General features: G+C 36.3%; 1 protein-coding gene across 3 annotated transcripts; it reads right to left on the minus strand.

Annotated features, from left to right (window-relative positions):
- Positions 1 to 1,441: 1,441 nt before the first annotated feature.
- On the minus strand, positions 1,442 to 21,912 carry LOC139121689 (major facilitator superfamily domain-containing protein 12-like). Of its 3 annotated transcripts, XM_070686772.1 has the most exons (13): positions 21,722 to 21,861; positions 21,318 to 21,469; positions 20,188 to 20,402; positions 19,846 to 19,979; positions 18,600 to 18,807; positions 17,173 to 17,305; positions 14,787 to 14,957; positions 12,967 to 13,059; positions 12,220 to 12,312; positions 10,795 to 10,962; positions 9,645 to 9,739; positions 9,093 to 9,220; positions 1,442 to 5,411 (listed from the first exon to the last, which is right to left on the minus strand). In XM_070686772.1, the coding sequence occupies exons 3-13, from the start codon at positions 20,334 to 20,336 to the stop codon at positions 5,305 to 5,307; spliced, it is 1,479 nt and encodes a 492-aa protein (XP_070542873.1). In that variant the 5' UTR covers positions 20,337 to 20,402; positions 21,318 to 21,469; positions 21,722 to 21,861; the 3' UTR covers positions 1,442 to 5,304. The 3 variants fall into 3 exon arrangements, with proteins under 3 accessions (XP_070542873.1, XP_070542872.1, XP_070542874.1); XM_070686771.1 differs by lacking the exon at positions 21,318 to 21,469 and having other exon boundaries at positions 21,722 to 21,912; XM_070686773.1 differs by lacking the exons at positions 20,188 to 20,402; positions 21,318 to 21,469.
- Positions 21,913 to 27,835: the final 5,923 nt, after the last annotated feature.

Below are 27,835 nucleotides of genomic sequence, written 5' to 3' on the forward strand. Positions count from 1 at the left end.
GGGGGGGGGGCTGACTGTTCAGTGGGTCTCGAAAATTCCAGAGTACCATGAGGAAGTCCGCTAGCTTTCCACTCAATACAAATCATACCGATAAACCACTCTTGACGGGGCAGAATACTCTTTCATAAACCAGTTTTCTGTGGTTATTCCATGAAACAGACGCGTCAATTACTGACGATCATAAGAGTTTTGTGCTTGTGAACACTGTAATGCTGACTGTAAAAGTGTGGGAATGAGAAATGGTAGCAACAGTTGACTATCGTTGTGGTACAAAAAGATAAACAGTGGGTAAAGGAAAAGGATAATCAGGCAAATTAATCAGTTTAACAGATAGAGCTAGTTTCAAATCGATTTTTTTTTGCCCGTAAGACTATGTACAACACATTTACATATTTTGATGAAATTTCAATATAACATTTGTTGCACACCTAAGCACTCCTAATCACCTTGTACCAGTGGATTAAATTTACATCAGCTGTCAAAATGCACGTTGAGCAGGAGATTTATCTAATAACATCGCTCGGGACTTTTATACCAAATTACAAAGCTATCATATCAGACAGATAGTTTTTGAGAACAAGTTTTCTTGACCAATAATGACAAACTTGTCTTAAAAATACAAATTTGCATATTTCAGGACAATTTCCACACATCCAACTAATGTCATCCCTGGGCATCCGTACACCAAGTATAAAAGTTGTCTGTCCAGTGGTTTTGAAGGAAAAAGATTTTTAAAGTTTTTTTGACCAAAAATGACAAAAAATTGCCCCAAACAGTAATTTTGCCAATTTCATCATAATTTCAACAAATTAGAAGGGTAACACACTTGCAAACATCCAAACCAAAATTGAGAGCAATTAGGCTGGTGATTTCAGAGAAGAATTTTTACTTAAAATTAGAAAAATAACCAAATAATTCGGCAAAATTACAAAATTCAAGATATCTTCACAATACACATAAAACTGTATAAGGTCCACCTAAGGTACTTGCATACTAATTTTCAAAGCAATCAAAAAAGCTCTTCTTGGGTTAGTAATTTTTGACCATTTTCACATTTTTTAAGCTAATTTGCATTATTTGGGCAATGCAAACTTCATTTGAACAAAATCCCATCTATAGCCCAGGATGCATCCATACACCAATTACCAAGCTAAAAAGTGCAGCGGTTCGTGAGTTTTTGATGTTGACGGACATACTATACGTACACACACACACACATACATACAGACACCACCAACTTCAGCTCAAATGATAACCTCACGTGGGTATACCAAATGTGAGCTAAAAATGAGAGCCTGGGCTTATTTACCTTAACAGTGCATAATAGGTAATTTTTCACTGTTGTGATATATCAGTTGAGAGTTCTGGACATTTCATAGTAATACTCATGATACAACAATGATGTTACCATGAAAACATGAAAAAATAAATGAGCACTTCATTATTCAATATCCAATACGATATTTATTTTGCTGATCTATATCAGATCATTAACATATACCATAACCTTTGACCAAATTGTTCCTGAGTAGACATACTACCAAAATAGGCAAGAAAAATATGTTTACTGGGGTGACAATTCATGGACAGAAAAATAGTACCTAAAAGATGCAATAGATTATTTCATTTGTAAATTTCAGTAAACAAACAACTCTTATAACTAAGCTGGCAAGACTTTATAGTATGCATGCACCAGCACTTTAATCCTTGACATATTTTTGTTGTAAATAACTTTAAAATATATATACAGTACAGTACATATCCGGTATTTAAAGTGCATTACATTTTAAAAGTCGATAAAATTGAAGACGGAGTAAAACTTACAACTGTGGCTTGGGCTTTTTGGTAATAATTTACAACATAAAGTTGTGAGAGTTCATCCTTTTGTGCGTACATTGTTTAAAATCTGTCAGGATACTAGAAGCACAGTAAATTATCAGAAGTTATGAACTTTCAGCGACAACTAAATATTCACTGTATTCACAATTGACTGGCTCTCTAGAGAGGAAGAGGAATACGTGGCCCTTGACCAAATCCTTTTGTGATGGGATGTCTTTGTGGCTTTTGAGCCGTATTGGCTCATTTCTGAACATTTGCTCATGAGTACCTACTGGATGTTATTTCTCTTCTCAGAAGAGATCAGCCCTCAACTGACTGTAGCTGCCTTGTTTAATACTTTTACCTCCATGATTTGACCCAAACCCATTGTTACCCATGGTGCTAGTGGATATCTTTGCCTGACACAGGGGATGAATAGGCTAAAGCTATAACACATTTTGTTTTGGTTAGCATGGCACATTTGCTTCTATGTTACTAAATTTGTCCCTCTTGCCAATACAGCTAATGCTGTGATTAGTTTTGCTTCAGTGAATATTGGTCTCTGTAACTAGGCTGTAGTGTTTGTGATCTAATGATCTATTAGACAGATGTGACAACACCATGAAAGATGATCGATGGTTTCAGATGCATGTAAGTTCATGCAAAACATGGACTAAAACACATTTATGAGCTTTCTTGAAAATCCATCTATCATGTGCACAGTTGTCACAAATATCTCTGACTTCTCAATTTATTGATTTGTATGTTTCTTACCACAAAAAAACATTTGATTTGTTTTTTTTCACAGTGAGTTTGCATTTCCATCCAACTGGCTTGCTCATCATTACTGACATTGAGATGAACGATCCAGTTTTCAAACACAATCAAAGATTTGGACACAGAGTCCATATACTCAAAGTCACAAAGCTTTACGTCTCCTTGAGGATTATCAAGTAAAACTGAAAACGTTTTAATGTACTTTTATTTAGCTGAAAAAGCACCCTGAGCCTCATAGATAGGAGTCCTTTAGTGAAAATCGATTATAATTACTGATTAAAAATGGGTGCAAACTAAAGACATTTTACTGTACTGTAATCTAGCTACAATCTCCTTAATAAATTAGACGCTTTTGCATGTGTTACCGACATCACTAATATAACAACGGCAGATCTAAGGCTAAATATACCTGGTCCTTGACAGATCTCCAAATAGTAAGAGATATCTTTTTAGTAAATTATCAGCTTGTGGATTGCATCACTTTATAATTCATTGTCATCAACATTACTAATCCTCCGTTTCGGGGGCTGCGCAGCATACACTTATAAAGCAAGGAGAGGTCCTAGACTACAACATTACATCATTGAACTATACTAATTAAATAAAATACCCTTTTGCTTCTTTAAAAACGACATTCACTTGTCACAGCATGAGCAATTAAATCTCTGTTTTAAATTTTGTACCATTTATAAAAGGCTGGTCGTATCACAGAGAAAAACAGAGTACAAAACATCAAAGTGAAAGACATTTGTCACAGTGTGAAAAGATGAAGATCAACATGTTTCTTTGCGGATCCTATCCTGTTCACACACAATGTCAACTATTGTTAGCTCATTTGCATAGAGGCGGCCATATTTGATCAACGTACTTATACACTTATCTTGTTCAAACTTGCACACACAGCTCAAGCCTGTGGTTGATAATATTTGAAATTTGCATTCTCCAGTAAGTACATTTACATGAAAAAAAATTTTTTCATGAGAAAATATTGAAAATAATGCAAAACCTTCTAGTTTTTTTGGCCATTGAACCTCTTTCCTTCTGTTAAGAAAAAACAAGGCTGTTGGGAAGTATCGGCAAGAGGGCATTGCATGAATCTACAACCATTAAATACTATACAGCAAATGTTAAAACTATTTGTGCTCATGGTACATCCTGATGTCATATCAAGTATTGCACCACAATTCAAAATGGCTATACCTGATTTTGTTATGTTCACAACTGACCGTATGTAATACAAATATACAATTTTTCCAAATATACACCTATCTTTGAAACATTTACAAAAGCGGCTCTTGCTGAATAAAAGTTTGATCTAAATCTCTTTTGCATTTTGTAAATAGTTTTATCTATTATAAGTCATTCAATTCTTCTTAAGGTTGTTTATGTGTTTCATGGAGAATTCCTTCGCCTGAGAAACATCCCAAATAATTGAGAACTTGATTTAAGTATGGATTTCATGTAAGGTTTCCCTAAAACCAAAAGAGTTATTTACAGTTAAAATGGGAATTATGTCTTTACCTTTCAAACATGTGGGTAATTTCACCCTGTGACAAAACAGTTTGCATCGTGACATTCTATGCCATGATACAAAGGGAATAATTCTGAGTTTCAGTAAGAAAGTCCACAAACCTTACTGTTCAAAATTGCACTATAAGACATTACTACTGAAATACTTTTGATACTTTTTTAAGTTAGTAAGTGGATTACATCATGGTATAAAATTTGTTGCATTAAGACATTGTCAGTTTGTATACACCACTTATGCTAAATAGCCAAATTTTGTCTGTAAAGAGTCTGACAGATAATAATTAAAAGTAACAAACTGTAAGATTCAAGTCTGTGCCATGAGGTTATAAAATTGATTCCAAAATCACATACATCCTTTATTATACTGGTACATGATTGGAGAACAGAACCAAAATGATTGCACATGGTGACAATTATCCTTCTCGGCGCTTAAAACAGTTGCCTGACCTTTGTAATGTTACTTGACCTTGGCAATGTTGGTTTATTCGTAAATTACGATCGGAATGACCTTGTTGTTAGATCTGTGGTATGAAAATAATATAACTTTGCAAAATGTGGAATTTCACAACTTCAGGAATTCTCCCATTCTATAATTAAATGAGGGTATCTGTCGTCATTCAACCTTTGGTTCTTTCACTTTTTTATCATGAACAGTGATCTGTATTCATTGAAGCTAGCTGGTGTATGCAAGCTGTCATTACATCTACCCACATTTTAATGTCACAACTGGAAGCTTATGAGCGTTAGTGTTGCCCCATGTGCCAAAATTTATGCACACAGGAACAAAACCTGCTCTGTACTAAAATCTGATGAGTGAGAATAATATAAAGGTGAAAATACCTGTCAAATTGAATGACAGGCAAACAAGTCATCAGTAGGAAAGCTGTCTATAGTGTGTAAAACCAGAAATGAAATTGTATGAATATTGAAAGGTAATTATAACCAGTCTAGAAAGACTTGGCCATATTAGAGGGGAAAACAGATTGCACTTGCTGATTTTCTTGTCCAAAATGTTACTTTTGAACTGGAAGACTTTACTGCTGCAAGGAATCTTTACCAATTACAGTGACTGATGATTTTAATCTTCAATGTGCAAAGAGTGGCACAAACCGACCAGGAGCAACCATTCAACAAATCTAATTTGTTGAAGGAAACAATCCAAGTAGGTTGGTTGCATTACTATGAGTTCACTGAGTAGGTGGGGGCCTTTTCTCCCTGTAACAGTCCCGTAGTTTCAGATTCGTCTGGTAGCTCAGCTTGTGCTGTGACCTGGAGCTGTTTTTTGTCTGTGAGAGAAATAGGAGGAGGAAAAATTTTATGTCTGCATGATTGTATCAGGTCAGGTGTACCGGTATACATCCTGACAGATGTTCAGCCACAAGATTTATAAATTTTAGTAAATTATTTGATGCTGAGGAGGTATAGGAGAAACAAGTCATTGAAAATGACATAGTCCCCACTTGTAATAGGAGTATTAGTCTTGATGGGGCAGGGAAATGTGGTCATTAAGAAGTATCACTGGAGTGTATATGTTGAGATCTATGGGCACATAGGTCTATGTCATCGTTCCCAATTTGAAACACATGAGGCATGTCTAAGTTATGGTTCTAAATCGGGAAAAAAGATCAGACCTCTAGCTGTATTGGCCAGCCAAAAAATACATATGCACATAATAAATGAGGTACAAGTTGTGAGGTCTAATATCCTATAGGTCTAATATCCTATCAAAATTGAAGGGTATAGAACTTGTGGTGACTGAGTTATGCATATATATGTATAATCAAGGCCAAAGGTCATCGAGGTCACGTGACATTTTGAAAAAAAAATTGTATTGCTAATTAATCCCTATATGCCAAAAATCAGACCTCTAGCTCTATTCGCTCGCCCAGAATTAGATATGTGCATAATTAATGAGGTACAGTATGTGGCGTCATAAGGTCTCCCATCATACCAAATATGAAGGGTGTAGCACTTGTGGTTACTGAGTTATGGACAAATATGTATATTTGAGGTCAAAGATCATTGAGGTCACGTGACATTTTGTCAAAAAAATTGTATTGCTAAGTTATCCCTATATACCAAAAATCAGACCTCTAGCTCTATTGGCTCGCTCAAAATTAGACATGCACATAATTAATGAGGTACAATATGTGGCGTCATAAGGTGTCCCATCATACCATATATGAAGGGTGTAGCACTTGTGGTTACTGAGTTATGGACAAATATGTATATTTGAAGTCAAAAGTCACCGGGGTCACGTGACATTTTGTCAAAATGTCTGAGATATCTGCGTGAACGGATGGACTCAAGGATGGACGAACGGACAGACATGACCCAATCTATAAGCCCCCTAGACTTCATCCATGGGGACTAAAAACTGTGTCACTGCATCCTTTTTGCAACATGAATACGATGAGAAACTAAATTTTTATTTTTCTTGGCCTTATACATGAGAGTCTATGGAGAACTGCCTTATACATGGGAGTCAATGGAGAACTGCCTTATACATGGGAGTCTATGGAGGTGTAAACTAAAAAGTCCTCTAACATGGCCAAATTTCATTACATCGTGAAACAAATCGACGTGCATCTGTATGGGGTAGGGTACTATCCTTGTGCAACGTTTGAAAGAAATTGACCAGGGCATGTCTGAGATATCTGTGTGAACGGACGGACAGACGGACGGACGCACGGACGGACATGACCCAATCTATAAGTCCCCCCGGACAACTAAAAAAGGAGCTAAAATGGATTTCGCTTCTCAGAGTTCGTAAAAAAATGGTTGTTTATTAAAGTATCAATTGGATAAACTATTGGTTTGCAAATATTTATGTATGTTTGAACTCACAGGATCATAAAACGCATGCATATGCTGTTTTACAATAGATTGACGTTGAACATTTTTATTGATTTGGATGCCAAAAAACAAGTCCATGTGCGATAAACTGGTACCTTGCAATTCCCCTTTAGAATGTCATTATTGAGAAATATAGTAAATATAATATTTCATGCAGAGAGGGAAAAGTAAGATAAAATGTCATAAACCCCTGAAAAACTATAAATAACCAGTGTTCTAGTTCTTGAATTATAATATTATATATTTGTTTATGTTCACACATGACCAATGCATGCTGTGGCATGTACAGTGCTACCAATTTTACTGTAATACGCATAAAAACCAAATATTTTTAGTATTTTTTTCATATGTTAGTTAAAAACTCACCAAACCTTAGGTTGTGTTATCATGTGCATATGCCATGATGGTGATGCTACAAGAGTTAATCTGACATATACAACGTAATCAATTGCAGCACACATGAAATAATTGTGACCATCAGATCATGAAAATTGGCAAAGGTGCTCTCAAGTCTAGAACTACAGTCATCAACAAAGTCTAGACCTGTGAACTTTCATACGGATTTGCATGGATTGAAATCAAGAAATTTATCAGCTTGTTTGTCACTATGCTTATGATTACAATGCTACAAAGCACTAATGGAGACAATATAAACTGATTAATTTTAGTGAACTGGAAAAAATTTCAAATCCCTTCATTGCCATCAAGTTTTACACCCAGCCATTTTATAGATCATTACTAGTAAAATATACTGTACAATTAAAGAATACAAAGGCAAAGAAAGACAGATTTTTGTGGATCATCTTTCCTAATGTTGATTATCTCATTGACCACTATGTCCAAAACTTGAGTTTAAACATTCACAGGAATGGATTTAATGTGTGAGAAACAAACTGAAAATCAAAAATCATAGAGTGTGATGTTTGTATTTCACATTCAAGCATGTTTACGCTTTATTCTGGAGTAATAGTTTGAAAAGACGCTATTGCAGGCCAAATATAGAACCACACCGGAATGACAACTATGTGTTGATAAATTTAAGTTTTTCTAAGAAGTTCACAGGAAATGATGATAACTTACTCGAAACATGCCAATCAATGCACCAAATGAGGTCTCATTGTGGTTTTCGAAGTAATTTTAATTCATAATTCTCATACAGTAATGATTTCAAAATGGAGCTTTGTTTAGGGTGTTGAGCTCTTTTTCATAATATGGCAGACCAGCACTGATAGATGGTCAGAGAGAGAGGAGAATGTCACAAAAATTGTAGCTTGTCAGAAAAACCTTGATGGGAAAATAGAAAGCCAAAACTTGTGAATTCTGGCATGTCTAGCCAAAAGATGAGTAATTTCATGAGCATTAATGAAATTTTTAGATGACAAAGACAACATTTCATTACTAAGACATCAACAAAGGGAGTAGATCAATTGAGTGACAGACAGACAGACAGACAGACAGACAGACAGGTAAGAAGAAAGGCACACTGATAGACATTGGGGATAGATACTCAGGCAAAGGAAAAGTTACTCATCAGTGTAGCAAACTTACAACGATTACACATAGATTAATGGATGAAAAATTTAATATTCAGAGATAACGATAGATAGTATTGGACGAGTAATTATTGAAAGCAAAACTTCAAATGTTCAGATTTTCAGTACATTTAAATCTCTGCTTGGCAAGTTTCTTTCAAAATGTGCCACTTTCTTGTACCGTTTTTCATCAAACTACCAATAAATTTAGATAAGCTGCAATTGTTGTTGATTGGTGATGACACAAGTATTTAACCCTTTCACCACCATGGTTCCACCCAAACCCATTGTTATCAATGGTGATCTTGGACCTGTATACAGGGAACTGGGGGTGAAAGGGTTAAATGATGCCCAACATAAGAAAGCCACAAGTCAATCAATGAAGTCAAAATACCCGGTATATGAACACATGCAAATAGTTAATCAAATAAATGAAACACCATCAGAACGTTTTGCACGGTCAAGAAAACTGTATTGTACTCTGTCACAAATTTAAATTTAATTCAAATACAATGTATATATTAAAATATTCAAATAAATGAAACAAATAAATAAACATTACAACATTTACAGTCTTACCTCTGCTTCTTTGTCCAAGTTTTTGAGGTGCAAGTAGCAACAGAGTCAGAAGTGATATCACAGCGAAGCTGCCAGGTACAAATACCATGATATCCCGATAATACCATTTACATTCAGCGCAGCATTTTCTGGACACATAAAAAAAACCAAAACCCGAAGTGTTTTCATTCCATGTATTTGAAGCCTTTTAGTGCCGGAGATTTGTACACGCAAAGTGTTGCAATATGTTAACAGGTGAACAAGATAATTGCACACTCTAATATATATGATACGTATACAAGTGATAGAATGATTAATTGCATTATATGACAATGTGAAGTACATTTAGCAACAAACGACAAGTTCCTTGACACATTTCATTATACACTATCAGTGGAAGTGAGAATATTGCATAACTCAACAAGACATCAAAACTTTTTGAATGCATACATAGTATACAACTCTACATTGTACAACTCTCAAACTACCGCAGTATTGACTCAAATATGTTTACGCTCCAAATAGCTGAAGAATTGACACTAATTTCACAGAATAACCCCGAATTCTACTCACATGCATGGATGTAAATCTTGAATCAAAGTGACCGCCAGGCCATTGGACAGTTTGTCAGTAAAACTCATTGCACCATAAACAAAGGCAGCACTCTCCTGTAGAGGAATTTTGTAATAAATATTGGGTTAGTTAACCACATGGCTACACATTGTCAAATGAGGAACAGTTAAAAGTTCACCTTGAGGTCATGCAAATGATTCTTACCAGTTAGTCACCTCGGTCTCTTCACGGAACAAAAGCTATAAGTGAAAATACCAGATTTATTTCCACTGCTAAACCTACATGTACATGTACAGTACCTCTAAGCAGGAGATAAATGAGTCTAGACTTTGCGATTAAATTTATGATTATACTCAAAATGTAGGGCTTGGACAATGTCTGCTGCATGTGTTTTATAAAATGTCTTTCACATTTACATGTGGAAACTCCCTGTACTGTAGATAAAGTGACATTCAGGCACTCATATTTGGTATTATATCATACCAGTATATTGATGGCACAAATACAGCAATGTGATTGGTCGAGACGTGAAAAGAACCATGATATTTGTGACATACCATGGCTGGCACACACATAAGCTCTCCGCTTGAGCAAAAATCCTATTTTGACATTTCACGCCTGAATTTCAATATACAGTTATGATATGATAGCAATAAATCACACCGAGCGAGGGTATACCACTTGGTTATGACAAGTTCACTTCATATATGCACTCGTTGTATACCGTCGCTGGGTGATTGCGTGAATGATAGCTGGCGTCTTATGGTACTGATTCAGTTGATAACAAACTCCTGTGTATTTGTGTTGGGAAAATGAACTTGACAAAGGAACCTTTCGATCTTGTCTACACAGTGAATCAATATATTATACATGGATGTGTGCCTCAGGTAGATTCTATCCTTTGTATAAAACTTAACCAGGAAAATCAGCACAGATATATCACCAACCATGTTGGCTGTCATCAACAATGAGGCCACCAGTACAGTGGATTTTGTCCTTTGTAAACTTAACCAGGAAAAACAACAAAGAAATATTAAACATACTGGTATTGTTGCCAACCATATCAGCTATCAGTGACAATGAGGTCACCAGTACGGTGGATTTTGACATTTGTATAAAACTTAACAAGGAAAAACAACATTAAACCTACCGTATTATCACCGACCATGTCAGCAGTCATCGACAATGAGGTGACCAGTACGGTGGAGCCCCCAGCACCTAACAATACTGCTGACAAGTAGATGAACTTGCCAATGGTCTTGAACCAGAGTGATATGCAGCATACAATTATAAGTGAGGCACCAAGGAAATATGTCAGCTGATGGATAAAACAGGAAACAATACAGAAAATTAAAAATTGCTGTGCTTGTATGAGGAAAGAAATCAACACGGCATACATACATTCAGAAACACTTCATTTTGCTGGTCATGTGACGTGGTTAGATGCAACTTTCAATGTATTTTCGGTTATTTTTGATATGTTTTGTAACATACAATATCTTGTTGTATTCCAAATATCTACGTTGAAATGTCAAGTTTCAACTCATCAACACTGCCTGAATGTGTACTATCAAATGTTATAGCTGACTATTGGGTTTTAGTCAGGGCTACAATTCGTTTGTCCATGATAACATTAAAGGTATACTGTCACCTGTCCCAATTTTGCCACAGTTACCATGGAAGGAGAAAATCTAACCAATCACAGATTTTAAGCGGGTGGCCGCTTTTTAAAAACAGCGCCCCCATATGGGCATTTTGAATGCCAAAGAATGCCCTTTGACCATATATGGGCATATTTAGATTACAGGTGCCTGTATACCTTTAGGTAGTAGGTGCCTCAAGGAATGTTCAACCATTCTCTTTCAAAATGAAGAATAAAAATCGGGGGGGGGGGTCACCATGCAAATTTTGGTACTAGAGAAACATATTACCCAAAATTTTCTGATATTTGAAATTCAAAATGGCCGCCATCCCTGTGTTAACTATATGAAGAAAAGTAAATTTCAAATTTCAAAATACTAAGCCAGTAAAAAGTTTTCTTACACCAAGAGCTTTAAAATGAACCCCAACAAGTGGTATATCAGAAAAGAATTGAAAAGTTTGAGAGTCTGAATGTCTGTCCCCGAGGCACGTTCTACCTTAAAGAAAAGGCAAATATGTCACAATGAAGGACCTTCCACTAAAAGGCAAACCATCAAACAAACCATGCTACGTTTCATTCCCTAGAATAACTGATCATTACACAAAAAAAATTAGGAAATTCAGTATAAATGTATCCTCATAGCTGTGTTGTCTATACATCTTCTTACGCACAGCACATATATTTTCTGGTGGGTGACATCAACACTGTACTTGAAAGTTTTATGAAATGAAACAGTATTTTAAATATTAGAATCTCTTTAAAGACCTTACAATCACACCAGCTCAAGATGTGTATATAATAGCTGTCGATCAGTACAACAGTTCCTCAGAATTGTAATATATTTATAGATATGCGTCTCAATTTTGTTATCTTCGTGATGATAGTTAAACATTCTGTAGGAATCAGAATCTAAAAGTTTAAGTTAAAACTTACCTTTCTGCCAATAAGTTTATTGATCAATCTCATAAAAATGGACGTCAAAAATCCACTTACGTAGACAATTAGAGGAATAATTGCAATTGAATCCTGAAAAGGAGAAAAATGGAAAAGTGAGAAAGAGAGTGCCCCATGGGACACATAGTTTTATATATCTATAGCTGGAACAATAAACAAAACTTTCTCTGCAACTACAAGCTTTTGCCTTGTTTTCATGATTACCCTTTTATACAATAAACTAAAGTCTTGCTCATGTAAATGTCCTTACTGAAGGTTGTGTAAGCAATTTTTTTTTAACCTTACAAAAGAGCTGTGCAAAGGACAAGACAAACAATGAACGAGTGTCCCACTGCCTGGATGTAAATACACAAACACTGAGGTCATGGTGATCATTTGCAACCTTAGAGAAACATGTTATTCCTCCATAGGAACATATAGCACTGACTCTCACAATACGGATGTTGTATTTTCTGGCTTTTTTAATAGACGTCTGAAAAATTTACAGTTAAATTATAATTCTTATCTCAAGTGAATATTATTGTAATGCAGTATTAGCCAATTTTTTATGTATACGTATTTTTATGTAAATAAATTACAATGAAAGATATATGATTTTGATCTATTGATAGCAATGCTGCAAACTCTGCTAACAACTCTTACTGGCCAAAACAGAATTATGAATATTAAACCTGATACTGAGATAGAGTGTACACTGATTGAGACAATAGAATTGCAAACACTTACAGAGTCCAGCTGCAAGGATTCTAATAAATACATGGGTATATACACCTGAGATACATTGACCATTAGTCTAGTACACATGTACAACAAGGCAATCTGTGAAATGAATAGACAATTACGGTAGTACACATCTTGAAATTGAAAGATTTACGCTTTCCTTAACACTTTCTGTACAGAAACTACAAATCATCCCCTTCAAAATCAAGGATAAAAATCAGCAGTCGCCTTGTAAAATTTGGTACCAGAGAAACAAATTACCCAATATTTAAGAAATAATGAACTCCCTCGAAGCCAATAATGGACGAAAGCAAACTTTGCACAACATAATGTATGTGGCTAAGCCAAATACATTAAGGAATGCAAAGTTGGCTTTTGTCCATTATAGGCTGGGAGGGGGTACATTATTGCTATTATTTTATAGTTTTGGCAATGCCAGTGAATTTGTAGATGTAGAAAACATCTGGGGCTACAATGTTGGATCAGTACTAATCTGGGGGGGGGGGGGGGGGGAGGGAGGGGGTTACATCACAAAATTCACTGGTATTGACAAAGTTATAATTATCAACGTTTGAAATTCAAAATGGCTACCATCCCGTTGTTAACTCTATGGGTGATGAATTTCTGAAATTCACAAAAACAAGCCATTGAAAACTTATTTACTTCGTAAGCTTCAAAATGAGCCCCAGTAAACAGTAGTGTCACAGGATGCATTTTTCTGCGATATTTATTTCAAAAATGACTATTATAATACGGATAGTTTTCAATCGGATTCGAACCCACAACATACGGCATCAGTCGCCTAGCTGAAAGGCCTGAGACAGAACCAGTCGGCTAAATCTCCACTCCCAAAAAAGAGTGGTTCAATAGCCGGCTAAGTTGTTACATTTTTCTGACTGAGACCTTTCAACACGTTGTAGAGTTCGTGAAGCACTCACGCACGCATGCTCACTATCATACATCGCACATACACACTTTATCGAAGCGAAGAAACGAATTTCATCGCTTTAACTGGGCGAACGATAACCTCGGGGACAATTCTGTCCACCAGCAGTGTTACCGACCCAGGATAGAAAATACGGATAGTTTTCAATCGGATTTGAACCCACAACATACGGCATCAGTCGCCTAGCTGAAAGGCCTGAGACAGAACCAGTCGGCTAAATCTCCACTCCAAAAAAAGAGTGGTTCAATAGCCGGCTAAGTTGTTACATTTTTCTGACTGAGACCTTTCAACATGTTGTAGAGTTCGTGAAGCACTCACGCACGCATGCTCACTATCATACATCGCACATACACACTTTATCGAAGCGAAGAAACGAATTTCATCGCTTTAACTGGCGAACGATAACCTCGGGGACAATTCTGTCCACCAGCAGTGTTACCGACCCAGGATAGAAAATACGGCATCAGTCGCCTAGCTGAAAGGCATGTGCAACATTGTTTGTAATCAATGCTTTGTGCTATATTTCGTAGTTTTTAAAATTCAAATCCTATGTTTTTTCAAAGTCCCCTACTCATTTCCAAAGTTCGGGACAAATAAAATCATACAAAACTGAACAGAATGACATGATGTATTTATTTATTTTCCTTTTGCTTAAACATCACTGGAGGCACATTGAGCATGTACATTCGCAACTACCACTAGGGACGTGTTGAGCTGAAATATTTATTTGCAATTTTTGATCTCATTGACCATCTTGTTACATTTGTGTCAAACCACGGTCCCTCCACAAAAGGAGGGACCATGGTCAAACACTGCAGCTGATGTGAACTTGTGAATGGATTCTGATTCAGATTCAGATTCCTCTGTGACTGAAACTTACCAGGTAAAACTGGTACTCCGTCAGCCAGTCTTTCCAAGTCATCAGTTCTGATTCTGACCTGACGTTCTCACCTCTCTCATCGGCTGCTTTTGCAGCTGCCTTTTCATTTGTACCAATGTGAAATATTATAGAAAACACAGCACCAACACCCACCACTATGAAGGCTAGCTCCTGTAAACAAATTGTAGTCACAGCAAAACTACATCACCATCATGTATATACAAAAATAACTATATAATAGTATATACTGGAAAAATTATAATATGAGTCAAATGCTATTTTTGAGATTTGAATACCTACGGCATTCAGCCTTGGCAGACTACTGTATTCATTGTTAGCTGAAAACTGGACAAATTGACAGTTTTTTCCGGATTTTGGAAGCATGGCTGTACCTTTGAAGATTTTCTGGTCCCAGTTGGCAATACACCTATTGTCATGTCTCACCTTTCCTTGATTGGTTTTCAAAGATATTGGGAAATATATTTTTCAAATGCACAGGTTACACAAATTCACAACTTACAAATGTTCATTGTATGTCTTCAAATGATACTTTTAAGGTATTAAATCCATATAAATAGGCATATGAGAAGGTAAATGTATGGTTATGATTTAAACAGTAGAAATCTACTTAGTGGTTTGTTTGTGAGCAGTAAAGGCTGATTCATACCTATGACTTAATTACTAAATAATGAAATTGTAAAGTTTGATTTGGAGAACAATGGAGAACATACCATCACATGATTAGACTTACACTCACACACCCTATCGATTTGACTGACAAGTCATCAAACCTGTCAACATTGACAACATCAGCTGATGCATGCCACTTTGACTATGTTGGGAGCAGGCAGCCATACTGTATGAAATACGTTGATTATCTTTGATATACTGACATGCTGGTGTTTCAAAAACAGTTGGCTGTAGAGTTGTGCACTGCATGCAATTATAAGCACAGTGTTAAGTTTAGCACAGCAGAAGCACACAGTACATGCGACAAATAAGAAACCTGATCAAGCTATGAAAGCTTTTCCCCACTAGATTTTTAAAATCCAGGATATCTATACAAAACTGCACATCTAAAGATCAAAACTGTTCAAGGGGGAGGAGAATACCGAATCAATCAATCAATCAACTGACCTCCCTTGCCTGAAAATTTACTTAGTGTACATTTGTGTACATATTTTGCAATAGATATCGGAGACGAGTGGTGACACGGTCATTACGTCACGAGTATTTTCCGAGCTGAACGAAGAAAAATATTAGGGAATAATATACTTATCACATGCACAAGCCAAGAATTCGTCATTTTTTGCAAAATAAAATAAGTTTTCCATGACGATTCCGCGTTTAAACTTTTGAACTACTTTAGTAATAAATATCAGTACGCCATGCACAAGTTGTCAATCATTTCCAGTCGTCAATCGTGTGTGTTAGTGGTCACGTTCGTTCGTGTGTGGAGGAAATGACATTGACAGCTCTCGGTCTACACGTAGGCTACCTTCCGCAAGGTTATACTCTATTTCAAAGATAGCATAGTCCTAGAAATTTATCACAGACGAAGATACGCTATTTTTCGGGAACAAATATCGACTGAATCTCGACGGCGCGAACACTGTAAACGTCGCGCCTGACCCTGTTTGCACTGCGTACGGAACCCACGGTATACGGTATACGCGACCAGCTTCGAGTTCGTTGTTTCCGCAAATTATTCACTTAGGCCTAATTCCTTCGGAATATACAGGCGGTACACTCTTGTGTTTACATTGTTCGGATTAGTAATGTCGTAGTCTGTGAAAATATCGATTTCATTATATGACTTTTGATCGTGGGAGAAACATCGGTCGCCATGTTGTTCGTTTACATGTTTACGAGCACACCGAAGATGGACAAAAGAAGGTCCGACGCACCAAAATTGATGACATAGACGCGGGTTGTCGTGACGTAGAACGAACAGAGAATAAATCCCGTATTTTTTGTTCATAGACGACATTGTGTACCTACGCTCAAGTATTTAATTAATTTTGAGATGGAGAAACAGCTTTCTAGAAACTCCCTAAATGAACTAAAAATACTATTCATGTTATTTGATAATAATTTCACTTTCTGTAAGTTTCCAATGACAGCAGTAATAAAACAGAAGAGACTAAAATGAAAAAATATCATGCAGGTCAGTGTTAAAAACTTTCCTTCTTCTGCTCGGCAAGCTATGAGAGACAATATCACTGCATATCAAATATGTTTTTCAACATTGAAACATCTGCCTGTTCTCAACTGTCACATTTCTGTCTTTAAGCATACTGTTACAAAGTATGTTTTTTGATATCAAAAGTCACAAGAATTTTAATAATGGTGAAATATGGATCGAATATAATTATTTGCTGTATACCCGAAATTTTGAGGTGTCATCAGGACCAAGCTCTTCTTGGTCACCTTGCTTTTGATGTCCTGGCCGTGGCAAGTCTAGCAGCAACCATGTCACGCCGTACACAAATATATTTGCCAAGACAGTACATGCATATCTGGAAGTGGGGGAAAAAAAGAGAAAAACAAGATAAATCACATTTGTGTATGGTATAAAAATTGGGGTAATTGCAAAATTGTGCGAATTGAGTGTTAATTTTGCAATTTAGTGTTCCTAACTTTTATATAAGAGACTGTTCGTTATGTTCAGTCTACTGGTAAAACACACTGGCAATTTGAAGGTTGCATACTCAAATACTGTGTATATGGAAATAAATGAAAGAAAAAGTACACATCTTTTTGCAGGTACCAAATATTGCTGTGTACAGACAGCAAAAATAATTGTTGCAGATTTTTCTTGTTTTCTTGACTTAATCCCCAAACTAAAGTAACATTGAGAGAATATTAGTAGCATATATATATGCATGCATGATTCTATCTTGTCTTAATGATATTAAAATGGTGTGTCACTTTGGTGTTGTCACAAGTCACTGAGTCAGCTATTTTTCCAGATGGCTTGTGACATTTAATAATACAATGGTTCATGTGACCATGTGTCAATTTGAACAAGTATAATATTTGTTAATTAGAACATCAATAAAATATCACTATATTTCTTATGAAAATGATGATATATTTCCTCCTGAAACTGCTATATCTATAAAATTTCTAACATTTTCTTATTGTGTGGTTTTTTGTTTATTTGTTTATTTTGGCCTGTGCATATTGAGGGCTGTACAGTTTTAGTTTCTGTTATATTCTGTCAAATATTAAAATATAAATTAAATTTCACGAAGTGAAAAGACAAGGATAAATAAAAAAATTGTTTTTTTATGTTTGTAGTGTAACAGGTATCAAATAGCAGCTCAATACAGAATGATGATAAAATAGCGTGGGCGTGAAGTCAGTCATGTGGCAATTTGAATCAATCAACAAAAGACACGTTTCACAGCAAAGACTGCAAGGTAAAACATGCAGTATTCACACATCAAATGTAAAACCTCTCTCATTTACATGTACCCTAAGCCATGGCTGTCAAAAGTGAGGGGAATTTGGGGGAAGATCAACCCTCTCCTCTGACGGGAATCCATTCATGCACAAATGACTGTTAATAAAATAATAAATTTTAAAAGTCTATTCATGTGGAAACGACTGCGTAAAAATAATTCTGAATAGATGCAAAGTGATGTCATACAAATTAACAATACCCCCACAAGTTTGAAATAAACAGACTTGGTTTGACTTTTTTGTGGGTTTCACGCTAGTACTAAACTACCATACCATGCTGGTACTAGAATAATATACCATGCTGGTATTAGACTATTTTACCACGCTGGAATGGGACTAACTTACCGTATTGAATTTAGTTCTACTCTTATACTCTCATTTTTGGTTAAATCCGGAATCAGAGCTAAGTGAGAGATCTGCGTTGATGCCCATCCAAACTGGAATATCACCACAAAGGGGACGTAGTAAATGAATTTTGCCCATTCAGCAGAGTGTTCACAGGTTATACATGGATTGAATAGAAAAGGGAAGGCTGCCGCAACACATATTGTTCCTGAAAAATAAATAAATCCATAGATACTTGCTTTAGAAACTATATGTCTAACATATGGCAAAGAAATCTGTGTGGGTGTTGATGGCACTATCTGTAGAAAATCAATTAACATGCCAGATTAATGTATGTGGACCAGCAACAAAAATCACATGATAAGTTAACTGTTGGAAAACACGTTGATGCACAACTTTCATATAGGAAACCATGGGTTTGCTTAACAAAATGAATTAGTAAGAATAACATTTATTTGCATCAAATGTACGCGTGGACATACAGGAAATGGATTTTTTAAAAATGAACACAGACTTTCTGCAACTGTGTAATTTATTCTCTACTAGGCTAACTTGCGCAATTCAGTATTATTATGTTTTCATGTTAAAACACACTGAATACCTATAAAAGCAATATTTTGGACAAAAGCAGCACTATAAAAAGAAAGACTTGGTTCAGGGCTGGTTTCCTTGGATAGATTTTCTTTGCCAATTTGGCTTACATTAACTCTTCATGTGGCAGATTTAGTAAAAATTGCAAGTACGGTAAGCATCTTAATTTCAAAATGAAGATCTTTTACACATTGAAAAGCAGTTTAAATGGACAGGTTGGACATTACCCACAGGACAACCTGTGATAGACAATAATGGACACGCAAATGGAAGAAATGCTTTAATCACCAACAAACACTACAACTACACAAAACTTCAGCTTACTTGATAAATTGCTTTGTCTGTGTAATAAATTGACTGTTGAGTACTTATTATAAGTGCTACACCATTATAATAATTCTTGAATTTGCAATTTGACAAAGACTACGTACTCTATCGAAACACTTGCTGACTTTGGATGCACTGGTCAACAACCAAAGGTCAGTTTAGTATATTCACCTTCAGCGTAATCTGCTTATTTTGAATTTAGGGCCATCTTCTTGACCTCAACTTTTTTGGAATGGTAACAAAGGGGTTAACGATCAAACTCTGGATAAAGCACAGTTTCCTTATATTTGAAACACTCAAAAACAGTCAGGCTTTGGTAGAAACTTACCGACAAGATGCCAAATTTTTCGCTGTCCATAGCAGTTGTCTCTTGAAGTCTTATCGGACTGATATCCCACAAAGGGTGTACAGATGGCATCGGCAATTTGACCTACCAGCATCAGATAACCTGCCCTTGAATTACTACAGGGAAAAAATCACCTCATAAGACAGCGTTTTCATGATAATGAAAGGTCAGAGCTACCTAGTTGCAAACATATATTCGCGAAAGTGTGCACTCAATAGGCTATATGGCATAATAGTATATACTACTGCTAAACAGATAATTCATTCTCCCCCCTTTTTTGACCATTAATTTGATCGTATTTGTTGGAGTTTGCTAAATTCTCACCTAAAGTTCAGAACACTGTGGAAATAGATGAGCAGATAACTAAACCACATTGATGCGCATAGATCATTGAGAACATGGCCGACACCGTACGTATACCGTCTGATGATTGGCAGGCTGTCGCCCGAAGATGACGAAACCCTTGAAGGCATGGTTAGAAGGACTGTTGATGGTTATGTTTATAAACTCATCAATTCCTGTTGTACTTAAAGATTTCCCTGGAAAAAAGATCAGATACATATGTCAGTAAGCCAAAACAATATTATGATAATGTTGATGACAAGTAAGAAGATAATTGTGTTGTAACTCTAACATAAAACTTGCGATGTATCAAGTGTAAAGATCAATATCTCATCGAATTAAATTATGAGCTCTATAATTTACCTAAGCTGTCCATAGTGATTCAGGGGGCTAAATCAAAGCTGGATGTTGAATATCTCGGTTTTATTCAAGTTTTATGCAGTGAAATTAATCACATTAATATGTTGTCCGTTATTCAATACAATTTGCACCAATCTATTTTTATGTTGAGGTTGTACATAGAATGCATTAATTTACATCTAGTTATATCGCAGCTATATCAGCCATTGTACAATTTTGGTATGGCTGGGTCGCGCACACATATAGCCATATCTTTTTTATTTGAATCCCTTGACTGCATATGGATGTAAAAGTTTATGTGTTTTCAAATTTAATTAAACCAAAATGAAATTGGCCAAGTCAGAGATAAAATGCAAGCATGAATACAAGCATGAACATTATATAAATACATTAATAACTGTATCATCATGTTATGCGTAATCTGAAATAGTGGAACTTCGTTCGGGGCAATATGGGGAACAGAGCTCTAATTCTATAATATGACAAAAGAAAGTTTTTTCTCGACTGCAAAAATAAAAGGTAGCATGAACATCAAATATATACAGTATACATCTGTTCTTGACTGTTCTGTCGGAAAAAGGAGAAGTGTTTTGCGAGTATGTTCACAAGTCAAGTTGACTCAGTGAGTTGTTCAATGTTATCGTGGCTGTATATCGGCATTATTAATACCATGGCATGGACAGTGGAGTGATAATCCACTCCACTGTCTCTGGTATACATTGTTCACGACACCGAGTATGATCGCTGCTTACCGTTGAGAGACTTGAATGTTGTTTAGATGTGCCAAGAAGAAGTGGGATAAGGATATATTGTTTCTAACTTAGCGTCCGGGTAATTCCAGGTTCAGTAGGTATATTTGAGGACTTTCCCTGCCACATGTAAGCTTACGACACAACTTAAATTCCTGAGAAAGAACACGGGGAAAATCACAGGTCTTTGGGACTGAGAGGAGACTTTCGCAGGAAGGGGCGTTCACGGTGACGTATACTTTCACCTGTGTCAAATTTAATGGCCTCAAACATGTTGTTGACAAACTTAATTGCATCGAGCGGCTGGAGTTGGTGTACATTTACACTAACAGTAACAGAGCTGTAAATAGATAGTTACTGAACATGTATTTCATATCATATGTGTATGACATAGGAACAGTAGTTACCTTATGGTGACGGTTTTCTCTCACCACGAAACCGTCTCATCGCAGGACTTCCATAAAATTCCTTCGGGTTTTGTTGACAGGTGATTCGCTATGATCACGTATTGTACTCTGTACTGTTGACTACCGTCGCGGCACGATGTACTGACAGGTCACGTTTACGACATGATGAAATACGACGGATGTCGCATCATATGACCAACCGGGGTACCCACTCTGGGGCACATCATGTCACCATGTTGGCTATCAACATTGACAACAGTTCAACTTCCTGTCACGTATCTTTCTGATAGTGGGCATGTGGTTGTAGAATTTTAATTGTCTTGCCCTAAGGTTTGGGTTTTGGTCAAGCTTGACAGGAATAACGTACTAATGAAAAATTGTGATTGCTTTCGGGGGTCGCATCCCCTTGTTTTAATCACGTGCCTCAGATCACCTGACTAATACACCACTTGGCATTGTTCAAGCCGGTAGCGGACGACGCTCGCCGACGCCAAGAAAGCAAAGCATTCAACATAATTCATACAATATTTTGCCCATATCAACGTGGAAAGGGGTACTAGAAGGTGGAGACATTATAATCTTTTGCCGTATACGGTACGGTCGCTTATGGTTCAATACACGGCGAAGGCCACTGTGTAATGAACAGCTAGTGACTGTGATTATTTATAGGGTACCATACTTGGTACCATCATACGATGCGTACAGCCACAGACTTCCCACACAGGATGTCAACAGCTGCGTGGAAGTTGAATGTGACAGTCTTAAGGGGAGAAGCATTTTACTTCTCGGGGGGCGGATGAAATGAGTATGTCAGCAGAAATTTTTCCCGTCACCGTGAGAGCATTTTTCCCATTGTCAGTCCTGTGCATCAAATTATTTTTTCTTTGCAGAAGCAATGCAACATTTTTTCGGTAACCAACTTTTAATGACTATCTGTAGACAGGCAGCATGGACATTTTAACATGCCGTTCATAATTAATTCTACTTACATGTCACTTGTTCAGATTTGTACTTATATAGTTTTCTGTGTAAGTAGCAATGAACAGCAGTTTAAAATCCATGCTTCCACCTTATACATATGTTTTAGAAGAGACAACCGGTAAAAACTCCATTCTGAGCTGACTAATCCATGGAGTGCTGTATTCCTGATCCCTCTGAGTTACTTTCCTTCAAGCCATCAAAATAGTAACAGGAGCTGGAAGAAAATATCTTGTACTTGTGATCCATTCCAATATATTCAGGAAATATAAAAAAATTGAATGAAATATATTTAGAAAATAATATATTGCTTCTAAACTTGTCATTGAATCCACAGGTGCTTGCTAATGCTTGGATAGTCAATCAAAGGTACGATATCGAAGAATGACTCTGAGGCCGAAGGCCAAACCTTGGTGGTAGTAAAAGAATAGCAGGTATGACACAATTCTTAATACTACCACTGAGGTTCGGTGTTTGGCCTCACTCTGTGATACCGGGCCTTCGATTAACTATCCATTCAACACTCCAAGCACCTGTCATTGAATCCTTTCATGTGCTTTGAAATTTTCAATATTTATCGAGCAAGTCAAATAGTTCCTTGATTGTGTGACGTGAATGTTTATTGCAAATACGGAGGCACGGTGGACCAGTGATTAGGATAACAGACTCACTATCAAAGGATGGTGAGTTCATGACCTGGTAGGTCCAGAGTAATGGACTCAGTGTCGGAGGATGGCGAGTTCGAGACTCTAGCACTGTGATGTGCCCCTGAGCAAGGCATTTTACTCCTCAGTGCTCCATTGGAGGTTAGTGGGTTATGTGTACCTCATCCTGTAACTGGGCTAACGCCTGTTGGATGATGGAACTTTTTTTCTTTAGCCACTACAGGATCAATTTTATTTTCTCTCCTTCACCTACTGACAAAGTCCCCCCCCCCCGAAATCAAATGGTTCTCCCCTAAGGTGAGGAATCATCCTGTAGAAAGCTATGTTCCTAAAAGTACTGAAGTTAGCTGATCTTGACATATTTAACATGTTACTAATCAAAGTCACACAAACTGCGTCATGTGTGTATCTTCAGTCATTTATTACTTGCTCCATTTTCACAGAAAACAGCTTACCCTGAGACTGGAAGTTAAGAAATGTCATTTTCTCTTGTAATTATGTAACGTGTGACTATACTACTAAAATGAATCATTTCCCTTGGCTGAAGGACAGCTTGAGGAGGAGTACATGTATATCTGGACTGTCAATGGGTAACAATAACTGTACAGATCCAGACTGGGTAAGTGAAGTATGGAAAAGGTCTACTAAATATAGACATCCCATTTTCAAATTTCTATGAAACCCATTGCACACATTATAGAAATAACGGGCGACGCGCTGACCACTAACGTTTATTTGTGGGCAAGGGCAAAAGGAAAGCCAAAAATTAACGGGCGAGGCTTGCCGACCCGTTAATTTGGCTTTCCTTGAGCCCGCGCCCATAAATAAACGTTAATGGTCAGAGCGGAGTCTGTTATTTCCATTATATTATCATCGAACCCAAGAAAAACGTCAAAATTTCCAAAAATTTCAGGAGCGAACGACAACTGGGCCCCAGAAACTGAGCAATACGCGACGCACTGTCATGCGGGCTTAAAAAATTGGCAAATCCAGAGATGTTTTCAGAGAAAAAGTATCTCAGCTTGACCTACAAGTGCTTCATTTTATTTTGTGATTGATTATGATTTACGTTTGACCTGTAATGTTACGATACTTTGAGTTGTTAATCTTATTATTCATATTCACGGGGGCATGTAAACAAACCATTACTGTGTATTTGTGGTCAGTCACATGATCAGCTCGACCAATCAAAATGTGACGGGCAGGGCCTGGTAATATAATGAGCGATAATGTGCCCTTTCACCATTTAGACACATATGTAGTCTTATGAAATTCCTGACAATTTTATACATTGCAGTCTGTTTTACGGTTCAAAACCGTAGTATCTACTAGTCTGTGAGCTTCACAATTGTACAGGCCAAGTTACCAAGGTCCATCACTACAAGGAAAGTTCAAGGACAGATGTTTGTTCTCGCAAGTTTTTACAATTCTTTTCTGGTCCACCACTTGTGGCAACTCATTTCAAAGCTCTTGGAGTGAGGAAAATCAAAAGATGAATTTTTCACCACAGAATTAACATGGGGATGGCAGCCATTTTGGCTTTCAAATATCCGTAACTGTTCGGAAATTTGTTTCTCAACATGTATTACCAAACTTTGCACAGTGACCCAATTTTTATTTTTGATATGGTAAGAAAATGGTTGGAAATTTTGAGCAAAAGTTAAGTTGAAGTTTTCTCTTTTGAGGTGCACACTACCTAAATAAATAGTTTCAAAGAGATATTGTCTCCCCACACAGATATGAATCAGAATCTTTGAGGTGAGAATTCTATTCTTGATGAAATTCAAATTTGCTCTTGGAGGAATTAAACTCAAATAGGTGCAGTCATGACTGCACTTTCCACCAGTATTTCAAGAGGTTAAAACCAGAGCAGAATAACTGTGTCTATATTTAGGACAATGTGGAAGTAAGTACCAGGAATATAAACAGATATATGTACCTATTTCTTGCCCATTTACGATATGTTATGAATAATGCGATTGGAATTTTTGGTCACAAGGAGGATAAGAGAGAAATTTTAAACATGTGTTAAATAGGTGTACTCCAATGCCTGTGAAATTACATGGACAAAAATTCTTTGAGCATTTAAAGTTTACAGCTCAACAACATGATGGTACATTAGATTTGGGCAGCGAGAGTCTACCGGTAAAATAGAAAATAAAAATCTGAAGAGTAAAACTATTATTTTTTTATTATATGCATCGTGAATGTATTGATTTCTGGAAATATCTTTACAAGTGGGTCAGCCGATATAACAGTATATATGAAGAAAACTTAAAACGATACTACACATACAGATGCCACACAAAATCTGAAAGAAAATCAAATTTTGTAATGCAGACAAAACTTGCCCATCAGCATAGTGACCATACCTCCTACGATCAAATGGTCTAGCCCTAATATTAAGAGTGGTGACAAGGACACCAGGAAATCTGAAAGGCTCTTGTGTATAATTTGATTACGTGAAGCACAGTTAAAATATTTTCCAATGCAGTATATCCGTGTATAATACAAGGCATGCACACATTTGATTTCACTAAAGTATGCGCAAGTCCCTTCTGCTCACCTTACTGGAAATTATGCAAATCAAAATCATAGGTGATGGTCACATCCATCAACAAGGGATGCAATTGTGGAGGTTGCAACAAACTCCTTCTTTCTGCAAAAGTTTCAGAAACAATGGCTTGGATCATTGTTTACTGGTATTGCAAAAGGTTTGCTGAAAGTGGAATTTAGGGATTCAGTGACATGGCATTGCCCTATTAAAGTTTTGCAAACAATCACATCTTTTGAATCAATTTCTGCAAATTTTGCTTGTTTTGCAAGCCATACTCATCAATATTTTGAAGTCTACACTTAAGGTACTTGGTAGTTACCTAAATTGCTGTAGCTCCTGGTCATTGCTTCTGGAAATGTACATGTAGTATATATGTTTGTAAGTGAACAAATAAATAAATAAATCACTTTAAAAAGTCAAATGTACTGCACCATTTGCTTTGAGAAATCTAGATTATCTTGAATGTTCAATGTTGATTAAAATCTCACAAAAATTCTCTAATTTCTGAATTAATTTGCAATCCAAATGTACGTACACACACATTCACACACACACACAAACATATATATATAGATACATGTATATATATATTACTTCAATATTAAAAGTTGATTATCCTCCTAATAAAAAGTCTCTCATTTGACTTCATTTATGATCCAAACTTACTTAAACATGTATATGATCTAAATTTACATCATGTGTGGGTGTATGTGTACATATGTATGTATATAAAATATATATTCAGAGTTGGTTTCAAAACATCACCACCAAAACAAATATTAAAATATTTTTTGTAAAACATCAACACCACCCAAGATTGAAGTATAATGGTATGTCCTTACCATATAAATGAGAAAAAAAAGAAAAGCCAGTCTGTCCTGAAAATGACAGATATAATTTATATATATTTTATAGTTATCATTGGATATCTGCAAAGGTTTGCCACAAAGATTACTTTCTACACTCTACATATTCTGTACTTTCAAATATGACGGACAGAATAAAAACTGAAGAAGTTGTAGCAGACTTTGTTTTTCTCTATTTAATGTTTTAGAACTTCAATCAGGCATGTCAATTAGTGTCGATACTATATACAGAACAATTCAAAACCATGTCTTTTCATTGCATTGCAATGATACACACTAGTATTCAGCCAAACTGTACATTATTTCCAATCTTCAGTGGAGCAATATTTTATTTATTTACCTTCATTGACTGTATGGTGACACCAAAAATACATTAGTTTCTGCCAGACAATGTGTCTTTTCATGTGTGCGATGAAAATTGTGGTTCAGAGAGAGAGAAAAAATGCCATTAAAACAAATTACCTTTCAATGTTTTGTGACATTTTCATAATTGCAATCATTAGAGTTAATGGTTACAAAGTCACATAATTTGTTATTTTGACTGGATGTTGAATTATTTTATTTGATAATATAGTGATGACAAGAGAAGTAAAGGCCATGCCATACAGTGAACCACCTGATGTTCATGAAAAGGGTGATTTCCACACCCTTCATGTCACTGACGGAGGGGCTTACATTTGAATAATTAAGATGCAGCTACAGTTGTCCTTTAAAATGGAGGGCAGCACATAAATTTACCATGTTAATTTGTTGAAGAGGACAGAGAAATGTCATGTCATTGAAGAGATGTCAGTATTAGAAATAAATTTTTTGTATTCATATTCATGTACACCCTTACATAAAATTCTGGTAGTGTGCAGAATTTGACGTTGTGTTGTCACTACTTCTGTCAGCAGACACGGTACAGAGTGTCCTGCAGAAAATAAAACATTCTTGCTCTTTGAGTCAAAGACAGAATTCTGAAATAATCTTGAATTTTCTATCTGGAAAGTGTCTAAAAACTAAGCATTTCCTCCATATTCATTAAATGTAACAGGAAATAACCCTT

Source organism: Ptychodera flava, chromosome 21 (genome assembly GCF_041260155.1).
Source record: "Ptychodera flava strain L36383 chromosome 21, AS_Pfla_20210202, whole genome shotgun sequence".
Classification (NCBI taxonomy): domain Eukaryota; kingdom Metazoa; phylum Hemichordata; class Enteropneusta; family Ptychoderidae; genus Ptychodera; species Ptychodera flava.